The sequence below is a fragment of the Myxocyprinus asiaticus genome, chromosome 49 (assembly GCF_019703515.2).
Source record: "Myxocyprinus asiaticus isolate MX2 ecotype Aquarium Trade chromosome 49, UBuf_Myxa_2, whole genome shotgun sequence".
Classification (NCBI taxonomy): Eukaryota; Metazoa; Chordata; class Actinopteri; order Cypriniformes; family Catostomidae; genus Myxocyprinus; species Myxocyprinus asiaticus.
This window is the reverse complement of record NC_059392.1, coordinates 11,777,354-11,797,203: the sequence shown is the minus strand read 5'-3', so window position 1 is coordinate 11,797,203 and position 19,850 is coordinate 11,777,354. Positions and strand designations below refer to the sequence as shown.

The following is a 19,850-nucleotide window of genomic DNA, read 5'->3' as shown; positions in this document are numbered from 1 at the left end:
GGATGGCAGGGGAAGAGTCATTTACATAAGTACTGTAAGGTGATACTTGATTGGACAATTTAGAAATATTCATCAGGAAAGAGCTGCCTGATTGGTTGGAGAAACTTTAACCCAGCTCTACCCCTAAACCTAACCCTAACAAATCAGGTAGCACTTTACTTATAAATATGATATACATAAATGTTACGGTAGTTTGTTATGGAGAGTATTTAAGTACAGCTTCTATCTAGTTGAATGGGGAAAGACTGAAATTTCCAAAACGGTTGGTCAAAATTACGATCAAAGAACATATTTCAAATCAGCTGTGAAATATGTCACCAATGGTATTATAAATTGTGCTTCATAAGATCAGATCACGCAAAAAAAAAAAAAAAAAAAAAAAAAACGCTATTTTTCAGACTGGTCCAGCTAATAAGCATGCGGGTTCTCGAGTTGACTGGCTGGCGATGTCTGTATCTAAAAGGTGATTGGCACTTTTTCCTGTAAGGCGGGAATTCCTTTTCTACATCCGCCATATTTTACGCTCCATTTTCTCCCATTTATTTCAACAGAAGTGGTCTGTCTCGGGCTAAATAACCTCTGGAATAGAGCTGTTCAGCTGTGACATCAATTTGTAGGCGAACCCGGAAGTCTAATTCGCCATTGGTTCCCTCTGGATTTTTTCTATGGGTTTTTATAATGGGGGTTTTGAATTTATGAGTTAAATAAGGTCTGTGGTAGTGATGGGAAAATGAAACTTTTTGAAGCAATGGGGCTTTCATTACAAATGTTTTAAAAATGGGTTCGCTACTCGAAGCTTCCGTATAAGGTTCAATTTACTGCCATCTTGTGGTCAAAAATGATACACATATAGTAAGCCGCTGTGGCTTGCAACGTTTTGAAGCAATAAAATTGATTATCAATTCTGTTATATCGTTTTCGTGTATTATTTACTAAATTGTTTATAAATAATGACCAATTAAGGCTTCAAGGGCCTGTTCAAGTTGTGTTGAAAAATAAATAAAAACAATGTGTGATAGTAAATTAATGACTCATTATTAACGTGTAGGTTGGAAAATAAATACGTAGGTGGTCTGGGCAGTAACATTTTCCTAACAGGGGAGAGAAATATACTCATGTGACTGTACTGGGTTCAAACTCGTACTGGGTGTTGCACTTCTTTTGAATCAGAGATCGAAGCAGTCACGTGGTTTCAGCCGAATGAAGCTTTGGACGTCATAGGTCACGTGGTTTTTCCAAAACGAATCAAGCTCCCATACAGTACTTCCAAAGGCTTTCTAGCAAGTCAGTCCACTGGCAGCCATCTTTGGAACGCTCTCAGGAGGCTATTTCCAGTCATGCCAGTGCAGCTCCTATATACTTGAATGGAGAAAGACCAAAATCTCAAAAATGGTTGGTCAAAATTACGATCAAAGAACATATTTCAAATCAGCAATAAAATCTTACAACACTGGTATCATAGATTGTGATTCTTTACCTCATATTTGATAAAAATGTAAGAATATATATAAATATATTTTTGTTAGTCTATACATTGTAGATTACTTAATAACAAAAACATATTAGTTTGAAGTGTAGAGTCTATAGTGCAAGTGAACGCTCAGAGACAAGTATGATCGATATGTCCTGTACATTTTCAGAAGACCCTGCATATATTTTTGGAAACATGAGGTATGCCCCTAAAAAAACTCGATACTTAAAAATGAAATGATAGAGGTTTGATTGGTGATTAAGGGCGCTTTGAAGTGAGTAATGCTTGAAGCTTAGTTTCCTGCTTTAAGGAAAAAGCTTGGAGTTCTTGGGCAATGGTGTAGTGTGTCAGGCAACATTTGCCAATACAATACATTTCTGTCAAACCAACGCACATAATCCAACTTGTTTGAATGTTATATTCAAATGTAGAGCACTCGCTTAAAGTCTCTATCAGACTGGCTTACTGTGAGTTTAGTTGATCATTCTTATAGTCATTTCAATGTATATGTCTCATACAGTCAGTGTGCAGCTTCACAGATGTTTTTCGTTCACTGGATGTCATATGTGCGTGAGAAGATGTCCCAGATGGTTTGATATGTATGATAAAATTGGTGTTAAAACCTGTGCAATTGTTAAAATGTCCACAATGGATATAATTTCAAACATTTCGCCGTCATCCAGAGGAGGTTGTTCTAAAGCATAATGGAAGTGTAATAGCAATTCTTGATAAAAAAAAAAAAATGTCAGACATTTATATATTGTGGCCTTCTTCTCAAGACTGTCATTTTTGAGAGTGATGCCTTGTCAGTGCCTAAACCTTTCTTCTTTTTTTGTTGTTGTTGTGAAGTTGACCATTTGTTATTATTTGAAAATGCAAAAATGGCTCATTTATAATTTTCTTTCTATTATATTGTTTTTCTGGAAATATTGGCATTTAGTTGGCAATTTAGGCTGGTCTTGATGTACAAGTCTTTCGTCCTCATTACAGTGCTGTTTGTGCACCATTTTGGCAGTTTTAGGATCTAGTCACTTTTGGTATGACTAGGTTTTGAGATGCTAGTGTCTCTAGTCCTGGGATATTTGTTAAGCACACCAGAAAATGGATGGATCTTCATTGATTCATCAAAGGTAGGAGCCTGAACACTCTAGACCAATGTTTCCCAAACTTGGTCCTGGAGTACCCTTAACACTGCACATTTTGCTTGTCTCCCTTATTTAACGCACTTGATTCAATGTTAGTAGAGGCTCCATGAGTGGAATTGGGTGTGTCAAACCCTGCTCCAGACTATTGAATTATTGTCATCACATCCAGCTAATACCATCCGATTTTGAAAATATGCATTAGATTTTCTGTACCCCCCCCCCCAGTTTCTGAAGCATTTTCTCTTGAATGTACAACCGCGTGAATCATTTGAATGAAATATTCATCACGCACCTCATTGAAGTCAAATCGCTGCCAATGATTTCCAGCATTATTACGATGTGTGTGAATTTTAGAGAACCTGGTGTCTTGCAGATGCAGTAGGGACATGAACAATACTGCTGTTTTGTCTTCAGAGTGCCTCCGATTTTTGTCTTTTATATATATATATATATATATATATATATATATATATATATATATATATATATATATATATAAACTAAGTAGGTATTGAGAACTGTCCTGTATATAACAGTAATGTAGCAATAAATGTGCCATTTTTAATAACAGAATTATACAGTTTTTTTTGTTTTTTTTTCAGTGTCTTGCTTTGGATCTTGTATACCTTCAAATGAGTTAAATAAATAAAAACATTGTAATAAAAGTTTTGCCATTGCTTGTCTTTTCAGAGAAATGTGTTGAGTTTTAAAATGGTAAATAAATAAGACTTTTAACTGCCGGGGGCGAGGCTGTCTGATCGACATAGGTTACCAACAGTTTGTCTTTTAAATGCATCGTTCCCGGTAGCGAATTTACAAAACGTAGGATGGCAGGGGAAGAGTCATTTACATAAGTACTGTAAGGTGATACTTGATTGGACAATTTAGAAATATTCATCAGGAAAGAGCTGCCTGATTGGTTGGAGAAACTTTAACCCAGCTCTACCCCTAAACCTAACCCTAACAAATCAGGTAGCACTTTACTTATAAATATGATATACATAAATGTTACGGTAGTTTGTTATGGAGAGTATTTAAGTACAGCTTCTATCTAGTTGAATGGGGAAAGACTGAAATTTCCAAAACGGTTGGTCAAAATTACGATCAAAGAACATATTTCAAATCAGCTGTGAAATATGTCACCAATGGTATTATAAATTGTGCTTCATAAGATCAGATCACGCAAAAAAAAAAAAAAAAAAAAAAAAAAACGCTATTTTTCAGACTGGTCCAGCTAATAAGCATGCGGGTTCTCGAGTTGACTGGCTGGCGATGTCTGTATCTAAAAGGTGATTGGCACTTTTTCCTGTAAGGCGGGAATTCCTTTTCTACATCCGCCATATTTTACGCTCCATTTTCTCCCATTTATTTCAACAGAAGTGGTCTGTCTCGGGCTAAATAACCTCTGGAATAGAGCTGTTCAGCTGTGACATCAATTTGTAGGCGAACCCGGAAGTCTAATTCGCCATTGGTTCCCTCTGGATTTTTTCTATGGGTTTTTATAATGGGGGTTTTGAATTTATGAGTTAAATAAGGTCTGTGGTAGTGATGGGAAAATGAAACTTTTTGAAGCAATGGGGCTTTCATTACAAATGTTTTAAAAATGGGTTCGCTACTCGAAGCTTCCGTATAAGGTTCAATTTACTGCCATCTTGTGGTCAAAAATGATACACATATAGTAAGCCGCTGTGGCTTGCAACGTTTTGAAGCAATAAAATTGATTATCAATTCTGTTATATCGTTTTCGTGTATTATTTACTAAATTGTTTATAAATAATGACCAATTAAGGCTTCAAGGGCCTGTTCAAGTTGTGTTGAAAAATAAATAAAAACAATGTGTGATAGTAAATTAATGACTCATTATTAACGTGTAGGTTGGAAAATAAATACGTAGGTGGTCTGGGCAGTAACATTTTCCTAACAGGGGAGAGAAATATACTCATGTGACTGTACTGGGTTCAAACTCGTACTGGGTGTTGCACTTCTTTTGAATCAGAGATCGAAGCAGTCACGTGGTTTCAGCCGAATGAAGCTTTGGACGTCATAGGTCACGTGGTTTTTCCAAAACGAATCAAGCTCCCATACAGTACTTCCAAAGGCTTTCTAGCAAGTCAGTCCACTGGCAGCCATCTTTGGAACGCTCTCAGGAGGCTATTTCCAGTCATGCCAGTGCAGCTCCTATATACTTGAATGGAGAAAGACCAAAATCTCAAAAATGGTTGGTCAAAATTACGATCAAAGAACATACTTCAAATCAGCAATAAAATCTTACAACACTGGTATCATAGATTGTGATTCTTTACCTCATATTACGCTAAAAATTGTAATTTCCCCCGCTTGTATAGCTAATGCGCATGCGCGTTCTAGAGTTGATTGACTGGTGATGTCTGTATCTAAAAGGTGACTGGCTCTTTTAACTGTAAGGCGGGACTTCCCTTGTACATCCGTTGACCGTTGGGCGCTGCTTGGTTGAGCGTTCCAATTTCTCCCATTCATTTTAATAGAAGTGGCCCATCTCTGCTAAATATTCTCTGGTGCTTCGATACGAACTGTTGTTTTATTTTATTTTTTTACATATGCTTCGAAGCTTTGGTGTCAGACTAGTCTGTGGTACACTATATGAAAGGTGTACATTTTATTCTACAATATAAATTGCACACTTTCAGGGTTGGGGAGTAACGAAATACAAGTAACAGGAATACATATATAAAATACAAAATATAAGTAACTGTATTCCACTACAGTTACAATTGAAATCATTGGTAATTAGAATACAGTTACATTCAAAAAGTATTTTGATTACTGAAGAGATTACTTTGCATTTTATTGTAATTTGTTTCATTTAATATTTAGTCCTTTCAGATGGAAAACATTTATCCATATAAATGATGCGATCCTAAGTGCATTTGAACAGCGGTGAAACACTTTCTTATGATGTGTTACATTCATACGAGCAGACAGAGAAGTGAGTTTGAAGTAAGTTTGGAGCAGAAGAAATAGAAATAAACCTTGTGTAAATTGTCAGCTTTACGCAAAGATAAAATGCTATTTCTAGCCATTTTACATGCACGTTACCAGGCACGAACATATTTTTCACAGATTCACATTGGATCATAATTTCTTTTTTCTAGTAAGACCTTTGATATTAGAGCAAAAATCATATTCTTGATAATAATTTTTTTATTGTTTTCCTGTAAAAATATCTAAAAAGGGGGTGGGGGGGGGGGGGGGGTTGTACTTGCCCCCCTGGAATCTACACCCCTGAGCCCAGGGTCCTTAAATAGCCATTTAACTTGTTTATCTGAACAGAAGTAGGTCACTGACAACATGCAAAAAATCAAAAAGTTGATCGGACCCAAATATGTCTCCATTGTCAGAGCGTGGTAAGTTGATGTATCCTTGATTTACTGAGATGGCATGTAGAATAGGTTGTTAACTTAGAATTTATAGCATTTCTATCCACTGTTATGATTCAGGAACAACATGCTAATAACAATAAGGTAGACTGATAGTGTACAGAAAACATATTGACATTTTTGCATAGTACCTATAGGCTACCATTGAAAATAAACTATAAGCATTTTGCTCTGTACAGTTTTTATTCTGCATGTCAATAAGCGTTTCTGGTTTTTGCACCCCTACAGTACTGATGTTTGTAAAGGAAACAACACCAGGAGGGTTAATTTGATAGTAGTTATAAATAATAAAAAATGCACAGAGTGAAACAAAGCAATATTACATATTTGAATATATCTGCACCGTCTTGCACGTTTGATTGATGCATATATTTACTATACTGCTGTGTTGTGTTTATGTATTTTTTTCTTCTATATTTTATGTGCTTTGTATAGTCATTGTTCATCTTACTGTATTTATTTATTTATTACTTTTTTTTTTCTCCCATGCAATCCATGGTTCCCACACTGGTCGTTTGGGGTGCAGTAGATGGAGTGGCTCTTGTGTATTTTACAGACTGGCGGCTCATTCTGGATTATGTTCCTTACATTAGAGGTATATTCAAGAAGAACGACTAGTTGTCTAACTCTGTATCATGGATTTGTGGAAAGAGTTTGGTGTGTTTTCCTACCAGGCACATACTGTCAGTGTTGGGTGTTACTTTCAAAAAGTAACCCACTACTGATTACTAATTACTTTGGTAAAAAAAATGTTTTTTAATTCGATTACTTTACTAATTACTTCATCTGGAAAGTAATTAGATTACTAATTACTTTATTTTGAAGTTACTTTCTAAAACCAATCAAACCTGCGGAAAAAAAATTTACAGAGAGTGTATTATTTCTACATCCCTGCTTGTGCTCGGACAAATTGATTATCCTTTATCACTTGCGCATCTGTAACGCAATAGCATTGTGTTTGTGTTTTATTGTGTACAGTACATAAAGAGCATAAAAAGCTGTTTGCTTAGCGACGGTTTTCTCAAGACGCTGTTCTGCAAATGTTTCCACCTTGTGAGCGATACATAGGCTACTTCTGTCTGACGGGCACGTGCGCTGTTTTCCATATACACCCCGATCCCCTCTCCTCCCGCGGCAGCTGCAGCGGGACACACGAAGGAGACGCGCGAGGATGGGGTAGAGCGCAGAGATTTGAGGAGGATTTGTCGGCGGCCCAGACTTGCATGCCTCTCTCCTCCAGCCAGGGCTGGGAGCTGACACAGAGCTCGCTGAGATTGATTGTGAGCGCATGAAATCTTGAAACGCTTTACTTTCGTTTTCAATTTGAATAAACAACTACACTCCGCTGCGTCCATAGTAACACAGCTCACTCATCTGCCGTCGCCTCCATACGTGTCCTCTATGCCATAGTGGTTTGTTAGAGCGCATTCTCATTAGCTGACACAGCAACATACATAAAAGTACCAACACAGGAACCGAATACATTTTAAAATGCATTCTACTTAATTAATATTATTGTTTTAGCAATAAATGTGTAATCCAAGTAACTTAATTTTATTCATGTCTGTAACTGTAATAAGATTACTTAATTCTGTTATGTAACTTATTACTGTATTACCGCAAAATATAACCGGTTACTTTGTAACGCGTTACACCCAACACTGCATACTGTATATCTAGGTGATGTCCTTTGACCAGCCTGTAGGCGGCGCTGGTGATGAAAAATGAAGACTGAAGAGACTAATCCCTTCAAGACTTCAAAGATTGCAGCGACATCTTTGGTTTTTGACCGGAATGACAACGAGGTGTTGAGGGATAGATGTACAGTCTCTTCAATGAGTTATACAGTTGTTTAAAGTGTTTTTGAATCGTTCCACTGACGAAACATTGAAAATATATCTTTCCAAGAAATTTCTGCTGACAAAAAACTACAGACAACATGAGTTGTGGAATAATAGATTTGATCTAGGTGCTTTTTGATAGCTTTATACAGTGCACGTCATTGATATTGTATAATATTTTGCAATTTCCTGTTACAGAATGACTTGTAAAGCAGACTGTAAACAACTCGTGCTAATGAGTTGCCTGTCTGTCTGTACAGGGCTGATACACCTGGGAATGGGAGATGGTAGCTTACTCTTTTTCATGGCTTGGCACACTGCTTAATTTGAGTCTGCACACTGAGCATTAAACCAATATTATATTTACTTAAAACAAGTGTTTTATTGTGTTAATTTTGTGAATATATTTCTCTATGTGTCATGACATTCCTTTAAGCTAGAGAAATCCCAGATAGCACACATACATCAATGTCTGTTTTAGATCTTTTCATCTGGAAAGCATCACAATCTAATTAACGTCTGCTAAACATCTTAAAAAGATCAGATTAACAAACTTTATAAATCATAAACGTCTCAAAGACATCTGCTGAATGTCTTATTGACACCCGAGACATACTTATTGACATACCTCTTATAGATGTATTGCAGATGAGCATGGTGATGTATGTGTGCTATTAGGGAATCGACCTTAGATGTCTTTGAGGAGATATCTACCTGTAAATTCATTTTCAGAACTTTGAAGTTCTCATGCTTTCCTTTCCTTTGAAATATTTCCATAGTTTCAGTCAAAATGCCAGTTACTAATACAGTTATTGTTCCTACAACAAAACTGTGGTAATTTGGTATCAGCCACCACTGTCAGTGTAAGTCCAAGATGACACAAAGACAAAAGTTACTGAATGCACCTTTAATCTATTAATTAATTAATAGATTAAAGGTGCACTCAGTAACTCAAATAGATTAAAGGTGCACTCAGTAACTTTTGTCTTTGTGTCATCTTGGACTTACACTGACACCTAGTGGCTTGGATGCAGCATCATTTAAAATCAATAATTTTCCGTTTCAGATACCATTGTAGAAATGTTGCTTTCACAGTCAGCCATGATTACTTTAATCAATGATGAAAGTGTCATATAAAAGGATGGTTACTGAGATTAAGCGAGCAGTATTCGGCTGGTCGTGTGATTCTAACATGGCTGCCCCCATTGTGGACCCTCTCCATGTAGAATAAAACAACTTTTTAAGGTTACTGATATGACTGGAGTCATGGTTTCCTACATATATTGCAAAATTACAATTTGTGTCTTTTAGGAGTTAAACTTTTTTCAATGAGGAAAAAATTACTGAGTGCACCTTTAAAAAAATAAATAAAATAAAAATAATAATTACAAGGATTTTTAAAGCTTCTTAAACTGTTTAAAGCAGATACTATATTGCTTCACTATAGTTTTATAGTATTAAAGGAATATTCCGGGTTCAATACAAGTTAAGCTCAATCGAAAGCATTTGTGACATAATGTTGATTACCACAAAAAATCAGCCCGACCTGTACTTCCTTTTGTAAAAGAAAAAATCTGGATACAGTGAGGTACTTTCAGTAAAAGTGAATGGGGCCAATCGGTAAACGTTAAAATACTCACCGCTGCAAAACTATAGCAAAAAGTCGCAAACAATATGCGTGTTAACATTATTTTAGTGTGATTAAATCGCTTACTAACCTTTTCTGTGTAAAGTTATATCCAATTTTACAACTTCAATGCCGTTGCGATGAACATCAATTAAACAATAAGAAGTTAATCCGCATAAAGGAGTAGTCCGCAGCAAAAACGTTAATGTAAAAAACTTTACAGCTCATATAACACACACAACTTTTAACAGAATAATTCATGTAAGTGCTTTTATAAAATTATAAGCTTCGCTTTTCTGCTTTTAAACCCATAAAAAATTGGCCCCATTCACTTCCATTGTAAGTGTAACCTCAGTTTTTGCTTTTTTTAAAGAAAAGGAGGGAGGAGTCGAAATTATTTTTTGTGGTTTGACATTATGCCGCAAATCGATTGAGCTTCACTTGTTGTATTGAACCCGAAAATTCTTTTAGCAATAACTTTAGTATCTGGCATTTTCCTAACTGTTTAGTATGGTACATTTTTGTACTGGACAGTGCGATCACACGAACCAGCTTTCTAGTACACAGCAGGAATAGCTGTAAAGTAACATCACCTGTTTAAGTAGACCCTAATTACGATACTTTTTTGTTGTTGTTGTTTCACAAAAACAACAGACAGTCTTTGTTCCTTCAAGACAAAACGGTGTATTGTATTGTCATCGGGTGGTTTATGGTTACCCGACCCTACCGCAGGGCTTTGTCTCGTTAAGTCAACCCTAATCGGACATAATGTCTTTCATTTGTCTCATTGAAGGGGGAGGGGAGTGAAAGTATAGAGGAAGAGAGGGGGATTTAACATTCACGAAAAAGGCGACACCAACAGAGAATGCACGATGGATAAAAACGAGTAAGTATAACCGATTTAATAGCGCAAAATAATTGAATCGCTATCTCGATTGCATGTACATTTATCGTCATGCTATTTTACGAACGGAGCAATCGCTTTTGTTAATTTGAGTAGAATAGTCTCCGTTCTGCCGGACTAGGGTCGCGCTTTGCGCAGTGCTTTAAAATGTTTGTTTTTAGAAAGTAATGCTATGTAAACTAGGGGTAATAAAGTAATATGCAATGTAATACCGTCTTAATAACAACAATACGTTTAATGCTACATGTATGCACAGATCAAGCGAAGTCGTGGGTAGCGAATACTACTTTTCTTAAAATGACAATGGCTCCAGATTTCGCTAAATACATCGCTTCGACCTCTTTTAACGTCGCCCGGGACCAGGTGCAGCATGCATCTCTTTTCGTCCCGCTACGACGAAATGCATTTGAATGCACAATGCTCCTAGGGATCTCATAGATTTGTTTTCAAGCACGATGTTTACGCGGTTTTTAAAAACCTGTGATCTTTCATTCAGTCTGCTGATCAAAGATTATAGTCACGCGTTTCGCCAAAAATGTCTCCAGTTTTACCTGCCGTCTAGTAAAACGTTTGTTTACACTGTCGATCTATCAACACTCCTCACGGATGAATGTCTCATTCATTACACTGTGGTGGAATAACATTAAAGCGTGCAACAAAAATATGCATGCATATTCATCTATGAGTGCCACTGCAGGCTTATTGAATCTGTGTCTTTCAGTGTAGCCCATTTTCCAAGCGGATGAATCCTCCATTGACCAGAAGAGCCCAAAACTAGCGATGAAGCTGCTGCGGAACGATTTTTAAAATGACAAAGCAAAGCCATTTAATAAAGACCCATTGCTCGCATAACACATGTGTGTACAGTGAACATATGTAAGATCGTCTGCAAGTCAGTGGGTGCAGAATCATCATGGAGAGTAAAAAAGTGGGAGAGCACTGCTTGGATTGTCTGAAAGGAAAAGCCATGTGTGTTATGTCAGGTACTGAGTATAAAGGGGGGATTGTCATGTAAAAGTAGGCCCAGCAGTGAAGGGGATTTTAAGTGCATGATTTATTTTTTTCATTGGGGTGGCTACAGCATGTGAATCGATTCCCAAGTAGTATTGGGAAGTCCGATTCAAGTTGAACAAATCGGTTTGTTTTCACGAATCGGTTAAAACAGTTTTTTACCAGTTCATTCAGGTCATCACTGAAAAGCGCAACAGTATGGTTCTGGGGGTAAAAATCCCATTCATTGTTTCCCTAGATGAATTGATTTTCAACAATAACTTAGAATCGTTTAATGACAGAATTACCACAAGCTACGAGGTTGTTCATCGATGGTATATGCTTCTATTGAAGTCATCAGTCTGCGTTATTATAACTTAATTGTTTAAAAATCGTGTTTGATAGCGGAATTTCTGGTGAACAACTACATTACCCAAGGTTCAACAGAGAAAGCTTTACCAATCAGAGAGCCGAGGCCAACAAAGCCCACGGAATGAGCCCAGGAGCGACTGCCCACTCCCATAACATTCGGTGAATGGCGCAATCAAGTCGGTGTCTCTTCACCCTTAAACTACTTAATGTTTATATTGGAATATTTTACAATAAACATGAAATATATTGTTTTTATAAAACCTAAAAAAGTTTTAGTTATTCCCATCCTTTTTAATTCGACTACGTCATTCGCTTCATGCAATTGTAGTTCGTGCCCTTGTGAAAGACGGTAAGTACACAGTCTTGTACCTTTGTCTTTTTGTTCAAACACTTTTTTACCTCAAAAGTTTGTAATGTTGTGATTCACCTCAGAGCTGGTTGGTTTGGTTCATGGCTCGTTGGGATTATTGAGAAAATACTTCCAGAACCCAGACGGCTGAAAAAGTGGGTGGACACTATTGCACTCAATAGTGATCCCAGGGCTCCCCCGTGCAGTATTTTTAAGTTTTTTGTTTTCTTCTTGTAGTTAAATAATTGGTCAAATGCTGTTACTCTCACAATGTTTTCTATTACAATTTCAAAAAGTCTATTTTTAAAGCTGAAGTGTGTATCTTTTCGATGTTAAAATACTTTCTCCTGTCAAAGCTTAATATGCAGAGACAACTATAAGAGAGTCATTTTAGTTGATTACCTCAAACGTTGTAAACAATGTATTTCTGGCGCTTAAAAATTGCTCTGTTTGTTTAACCAGCCCGTCCAGGCTGACATAACAACATTGCCTCAACCAGTGGCGTGAGTTTGGGGCAGGACTATCTGTTTGTTCGACCAATAACAGAAGGAGGGTGTATTGGGAAAGCTGTTTGAAAACATGAGGTGCGTTCCAAATCGCATACTTCTGCACTATTCTACGGCATTTTGTAGTTTAAGTGTGTTCACATTGAAAATGCAACAAAAAGAGTACTACAAGTTCCCAGATAATGTACTACTTCAACCGAAAAAATTGAGTGTAGAATGTTGGTGATGAACTGATGTGGCTTGCCCTACCAAGCAGAATGGGCGGAGTTACCTGGCTGGCCACGATCTGGACTGACAAAACAATAGTAATTTATGGTAAATGTAGCAATTAGCAACGCTTCTGTGAATGCAGCACCTTACAAATGTTTGTTGAATGCTTTACCATCACCCCACGCTGTTTGAATATGTATGTTATTTGATATATAAGTGTTGAAATGAGATTTGAAGCATTTGAAACATCAATACCTTAAGGTGAAAAACCATTAGTGTTCCATTGGGGACTGTACTACACTTAGAAAATGCATACACTAGATGACAGAGTGCATAGTGTATAATGTAAGTGCATAGTGTAGGCTGCATCATTTGGGACACAGCTAAAGTTCATGTTTTCAGTTCCATTTGGTGGACTGTATTGGTCATATTTACTGACTATTTTTGTGTTCCAGTTTCATGCTGTCACTGTTTTTACATAATAATTTGACTTGTTTCTTCTCTTTGAAGTTCTGTAGTTGAGTCACCATGTGAAGCAGTGATTCACAACTGCTTTGCAAGTAGGTTAGGCCGAATCATGAAAACTAATGCATTCAAAAGTACTATTTATTCGGAAATCTCGAAAACAAGCTCAGTATTCTAACTCATTTCTGTGTGACCAATGCACACAGGTGGTGAGATGTGAAGGCGACATTGTTATTTTGTGCTTTTATTCTTTTAGACTAAACTGTCTGGTCTGAATAAACCTATTTTCGAGGACTGCTATGTGAACACACATTGTAAATAGACATGACTGTTCTTTTTTTTAGCAGAGGTGAGGAAGAGGAGGAAGAACAGAGGCTGGAGAGGGGGGAGGCAGGTCGTTTGTATAGCTTGTGGTATTGTATTATTTAATAAATTATAAAATCCATTTATGTTACATGTTTGCACGCCTTGACAAGCTTGAAGAGCCATACTAAAACCAAACATTGTCCAGATTCTTGCATGAACTTGAAACAAACACGAAATGTTCATGGTATCAACATACAGAATATTCAGTAATCATTGCATCACACCAGTTCAACTTATTACTAAATTTTAATAGAATTTAAAGTTAGCAGGACTGTGCAAGGCTTTACTTCAGATGCAAGAGAGGATGGATCTGCAACTATGGCTGCTAAGTTTTTGGAAAATCTGAAAAAAGAATCCCGCATTCTGTTGTACATGACAATTGCACACTGCGATCTAGACAATATTACCATTATCTCAGTCTACTGATAGTCTAGCCAGTGTAACAAATGCACACACTTGGCAGAACAGATTGACAACAACAGCTTACAGGGTGAATGGCACTGAATGACATCGCTTTGCAAATGTATTCATACTCTAGATGTAGTTACTACTTCATACTACATTTATTATAAAGTTAATCGAGATTAAATGTCCAGCAAAATGGTGAACTTCCTGTCAGTTTATGTATGTAAGTTTAGCATTAAAATCAAATTTTAAATGTGATTTAAATGCAATCATAATTGTCAATGTTAAGAGACAGAAAAGCAATGCATTTGTATAGTTCATTGTGTTTCAAGATTTCTGGTCCTCACAGTGTTCATGTTGTAATTACATTGTCATTTGTCATTACAGACTTGGTACATATCAAAATTCATTCTCAGTTAGGCTACAAAACGGAGTCATTGCATGTCATTGTTTGTGTATATCTGTATATCCTGTGTGTTTATATCTGTATGCAATACGTTAACTTTCACCATACAGTTCATTTTCTTTCCAAATTTGCATCTAGATGGGTTTATCAAATCTCTCAGATCTGTCCTATTTTGCTCCCCCAAGCCCCACTGGGAAGAAGTTCCGGAGCAAGCCTCAATTGGCTCGTTACCTTGGCAACTCCATGGATTTCAGTTCCTTTGATTTCCGCACAGGAAAGATGCTCATGAGCAAGCTGAACAAAAACAGACAGAGACCCCGATATGACAACAATAACCAGACTAAGGTGAGTGGACTTGCATCCAGCTGTGCACTTTATAAGTTGTAATTTGTCGAACTTCTTTCCATTGTTTTAAAGCAGTGTTAACATAAAGGATTTTAGTCTTTAGTCTGGTCAAGCTGATCTACCAGCACTGCCCTAAACCATTTAAGACCATCTTGTAATTTAAGCTGCTCTAAACTGTTTTTTATAGCAGGCAATTTTAACTGAAATGAAGAATGTTCCATTGCACATCTTTGTTTGATAGGGCAAACCCGACCTAAACACAGCCCTCCCAGTGCGACAGACTGCCTCCATCTTCAAACAGCCTGTCACAAAAGTTACCAACCACCCCAGCAATAAGGTCAAGACTGACCCACAGAAGGCTATTGACCAACCCAGGCAGGTAAATCAAATGCTACACTTTTACTAAAGGTTTTATTCATAAGTGCTTGGCCAAAGTAAGTAGTTCGTTAAAGGGGACCGATGGTAATATCATTTTCCTTGACAGCTTTTTTGGGAGAAGAAGTTGAGTGGCCTCAATGCCTTTGACATAGCAGAGGAGCTGGTGAAAACAATGGATCTACCTAAAGGCTTACAAGGTACTGTAACACACCTGGGTGAGGTGAACTTCTAAAGCTATGTTTGCTATTTCATTTAAAGGATACATTATGAAAAGTCAATGTTTTAATACTTTGTGATACAAGATATGATCTAAAATGATGTGAAACCTGAAAAGTCAAGATAAATGGATAAATACTCAAAAGTAAACCAAGGGAGAGACAATATAAAAGTAAACAAAGGTAGAAACTTTCAAAATACAAGACTTTGTGATAATGTCAAGATAAAAGCACAACATGAACAAAAACTAGACACAGACCCCCCAAAAACGATTACATTCACAGAGAACATAGAGCTTAAATGTGTTAGTTTGTTTTAGATAAAATAATTGAATGTATAAAATATTTTAAGTAACTTCAAGTATTAAGTAATTTTAACTATTTAAGAAGCAATAAATGATTAAATAATTAATTAAATTAAATTAATTTTAATAGCAGTCCTGTAATTAAAACTATGTTCAACCCTTTTTCAATCATGATTATGCTACAAGTATAATTATTACAATTACTACAAGTAAATATAGCTGCAAAAAGTGATGATGGGCCCAAAAACCATGGGTCCATTTCCACCTGGTGGCTTTCAGAAAACAATGCAAGGTGGACACATGCATTTGACATTATTCTAAACAATTTTGAAGCAATTTGGGTAAATATAAGAGGACTATTTTAAAGTCTGTTGTAAGAGCCACACTTCCTTCTGCCAGGTGGTGGTGCTATGACCATGACCCAAAATAGTCACATCCAAGTGATCAGCTCCCATTACCAAACATACAGCTGAATTTTCATCAAAATCATACAATGCACACAGAAGATATAAGGCACTTCCTGTTTTCCATTTTTCGCCATAAATATTGCTTCGCCATGGCAACACCATTAAAAATATCAAAAATCTGTTCACAATTTAGCATCTACAATTTCTTGGCATGATGTTACACAAATTTGGTGCCAGTCACATGAATCCCCTAGGAGGAGTATTTAAAAGTTCAGAGCCTGCGATTTTCAGAAAATCCAAAATTGCCGACTTCCTGTTGAGCGGAGCTAATGACTGTGAGTATGAAAGTTGTTCGGCTTAATGAGAACTATATATGTACCAGTTTTGGTGACTGTAGGTGAAAATGGGGGTGCCCCCCTTACATGCCCATTTTCAAGGGGGCGCTACAGAGCCCCCCTGCACTTTCAGTGCTTGGGCCCTAATAATAATAATAATAATAATCTTTAGAAAAACAATAGGTCCACCGCACTTTCAGTGCTTGGGCCCTAAAAAGTAATTACATTTAAAAATAATTCTTAATAATTAAGATTTCATTTTAAATGTAACTTATTTTTTATTTCAGTACACATTTGTTATTTGGCTTGCTACAAGTAAATTACATTTGAAAATGTACAAAAATCCCATTCATTTTCAATGCAATTTATTTTTAATTTCAATACACATTTTTATTGTTTACTACAAGTAAATTACATTATCAAAAATTACATAAATAAAATTTTGAATATTTTCAATTTTGAAAGATGTAGACATTTTTGTTTTAAAATTACATTTAAAGTGAATTCTTAATAATTAAGAATTCATTTTCAATATAATACATTTTTTTTTCACATTTTGTTATTTGGTTTGCTACAAGTACAATACATTTGAACATTTACACATTTAACACATTTAGAAAAAAAGTTAAAAATAAAAAAAAATTACATTTAAAATTAAATCTAAATAATCAAGAATTAATTTTAAAATAATTATTTTTGTATTTCAATACACATTAAATTTTTTTTTTTTTTTTTTTTTTTTAACAATATGTTATTTTTATTTGTACTATCATCACATTGTTGAAAATTGGTTGAAAATAGTTTTAATTAAAGGATTGCAAAAAATAACTAATTTAATAATATTTCATTGTGTTTGAAGGAGTTGGCCCAGGGTGCACAGATAAGACCCTGTTGTCAGCCATTGCCAGTGCACTACACACCAGTGCAGCTCCTATCACAGGCCAGCTGTCTGCTGCTGTGGAGAAGAACCCGGGAGTTTGGCTTAACACGGCTCAACCTCTCTGTAAGGCCTTCATTGTCACAGACGAGGATATTAGGTATTTCAGATGTCATTCCATTGGATTTTCCTTTGCATGATACACAATATTTTAATAATGAATACTGGTTTAATAAATATTATACATTGCAAGATGTTACAGACTAGGTATGATCGACTGTACCAAATGATTAAATTTTTTTCTTGAACATTGTTCAGTGATGTTACAGATATTACAGTAAAAAAAAAAATATATATATATTTTAAAAGGTGCTTATAAAATGGATAGTTCTCTAATTTCTAATTACTTATTGCTTTATTACTTTTTTGAAAAGAGAATGTATTTTACATTCCTTAGAAGATTATGTGGCTGATTGTTGCCACTTGTGTATCAGTATCATCTTTTTCTGGACCGTCACAGAAAGCAGGAAGAGCTTGTGTACAGCGTTCGGAAGCGACTGGAGGAGGCTCTGATGGCTGACATGTTAGCTCACATGGAGGAAACGTCCAATGAGGGAGACGCTGTCAAGGAGGAGGGAAATTGTAATGATGACAAGCAGGAAGTATAGCAATGGTAAGCACACAAATATGGTTTAATAATTAAAAAAATACTATTTAGTCACTTTACAAAACTACTTGACCACAGAATGCTACAACTGACCAATCAGAACAAAGTTTTACTGAGTGTCATGTAATTAGGATACATAGATGACAGTTGCATATTGGCATTTTTGGAATCATTGCTACATTTTTTGTCACTGTAGCTTGTAGCTCTTGTTTCCTAAAGACAATAGTCACATAAGTTGAAATGTCCCTCTATAAGCAAGTGTTGTTGCAATGTTTTTCTTCACAGGGCATTCGAATGTGTCTGAATTACCTGCAGATTTCCCAACACAGTCACACTACAGCCAGACGCTCTGCTGATCAGCAAACCACATTACCATGAAACATCTCCCAGCCTTACTGAATATCCATTTGCGGCCACAAGTTGGGATCTCACAAAGACTGTTGCTCGGTTTTCAGGCTTAACGCTTTTTCTGTTTTGTAATAATTTGTTTTCGAAAAGTTCAGTATTTTCTAAAAAACCGAAATGTTGAAAAAATTTAGCATTTGGTGAACTATCCCTCTAAAGGAAAGATTGTGCATTGAGTAATATTGCAAAGGTGTTTTCAAAGGAAGGTTTATTTGGATTTGATATGGAAAATGACAATCAATTCAAAAATACAATCCTCGAGTTTTAGTGGGCGCTAAAAATACATACACAGCTGACAAAAAAAATCTGTGGATGCATGCCCATGTCTGTGATTGAAATAGATTTGTAAGTAAAGGGGTAAGAGAGGGGCCAAACGAGTGCATCCAAAGTAGTGGATATGTTTTAAGCTTCATTGAATAGATACCAGTGTTTTTTGATAAATGCATTGACTTCTATCCCTGTTAGTATTATTTTCATAATATCGTACCCTCAAATTCAGTATTATTCAGTTAAATAGGTTCATATTGGTTCAAATTCAGTTCTAAAGTTTTGGTATTATCCACAATGCCACACGTTTTATAATGTTGTGTCGAGGGATGTGAGGCATTGATAAAGATATTCATAGTTATAAGGGTTCTAATAGTGCAGAAATGGCCGAACCCAACTCGGTTTCTTTGGAATTCCATGTTTTCAGCTCATCTGGTGCTTGTTAAAATTGCCTGTTTTTTATAAGCTATTCATACTTGACACTAAATAACATTTCCATAGGAAAAAAAAAAATCTGAATTTGATATTGAAATGTGAATGGTGATTCATACAGTCTGATTCATACAATGTGATGTGTAAACATCATCCTGTGAGGCAGCAATCGAAACAAACACATTGCCAGGTGGAAAGTGTTTTGTAAAAGATCTATTCCATGTTTTGTTCATTGCTCACATCAACATACTGACTGCCATGTTTACTTGTGCATTTCTCAAAATAAAATGTTCCTGTGTGTTGAATATTTTTTATTCTTTCACTTGTCTGTAATGATATCAGTTTACACTAGTATTTATAAGGTACATTCTGCTGTAAATACAAGTCAAGCCCAACATAGTTCCATTGTTAAGTCAAATAAATATTCCGGGTTCAATACATGTTAAGCACAATTGACAGCATTAGTGGCAAAATGTTGATTACCACAAAAATTAATTTTGACTCGTCCAGTCTTAAAAAACAAGCAGCAATGACAGCTTTGCAGATCCTTGGCATTCTGGGTTTCAGTTTGTCTAGATACTCAGGTGACATTTCACCCCACGCTTCCTGTAGCACTTGCCATAGTGGCTGTCTTGTCAGGCACTTCTCACGCACCTTACAGTCTAGCTGATCCCACAAAAGCTCAATGGGGTTAAAATCCATAACACTCTTTTCCAATTATCTGTTGTCCAATGTCTGTGTTTC

The 19,850-nt window shown here is 36.1% G+C and overlaps 1 protein-coding gene and 1 long non-coding RNA gene across 7 annotated transcripts; both read left to right on the top strand.

The window, feature by feature from the left end:
• The first annotated feature begins 5,862 nt into the window (after window positions 1–5,862).
• LOC127438322 (uncharacterized) lies at window positions 5,863–8,122 on the top strand. Its single transcript, XR_007896719.1, has 3 exons — window positions 5,863–5,999; window positions 6,559–6,627; window positions 7,713–8,122. It is a non-coding gene; the product is annotated as an uncharacterized LOC127438322 (long non-coding RNA).
• A 1,960-nt stretch (window positions 8,123–10,082) lies between these two features.
• Window positions 10,083–19,411, top strand: LOC127438471 (methyl-CpG-binding domain protein 3-like). Of its 6 annotated transcripts, none has more exons than XM_051694082.1 (9): window positions 10,282–10,386; window positions 12,578–12,699; window positions 13,644–13,709; window positions 14,659–14,818; window positions 15,060–15,197; window positions 15,303–15,393; window positions 17,318–17,495; window positions 17,856–18,008; window positions 18,288–19,411. In XM_051694082.1, the coding sequence occupies exons 2-8, from the start codon at window positions 12,695–12,697 to the stop codon at window positions 18,001–18,003; spliced, it is 786 nt and encodes a 261-aa protein (XP_051550042.1). In that variant the 5' UTR covers window positions 10,282–10,386; window positions 12,578–12,694; the 3' UTR covers window positions 18,004–18,008; window positions 18,288–19,411. The 6 variants fall into 6 exon arrangements, 5 of the variants coding, with proteins under 5 accessions (XP_051550039.1, XP_051550043.1, XP_051550042.1 ...); XM_051694081.1 differs by having other exon boundaries at window positions 13,641–13,709; XR_007896745.1 differs by lacking the exon at window positions 12,578–12,699 and having other exon boundaries at window positions 10,083–10,386; window positions 13,641–13,709; window positions 17,830–18,008.
• Window positions 19,412–19,850: the final 439 nt, after the last annotated feature.

What these genes read in the sequence shown, in the direction of transcription:
- LOC127438471 (XM_051694079.1), top strand. An exon ending in CTATTGACCAACCCAGGCAG is followed by an intron (nt 15,198 to 15,302) that starts GTAAATCAAATG and finishes TTTCCTTGACAG; the next exon opens with CTTTTTTGGGAGAAGAAGTT. An exon ending in GTCACAGACGAGGATATTAG is followed by an intron (nt 17,496 to 17,855) that starts GTATTTCAGATG and finishes GGACCGTCACAG; the next exon opens with AAAGCAGGAAGAGCTTGTGT.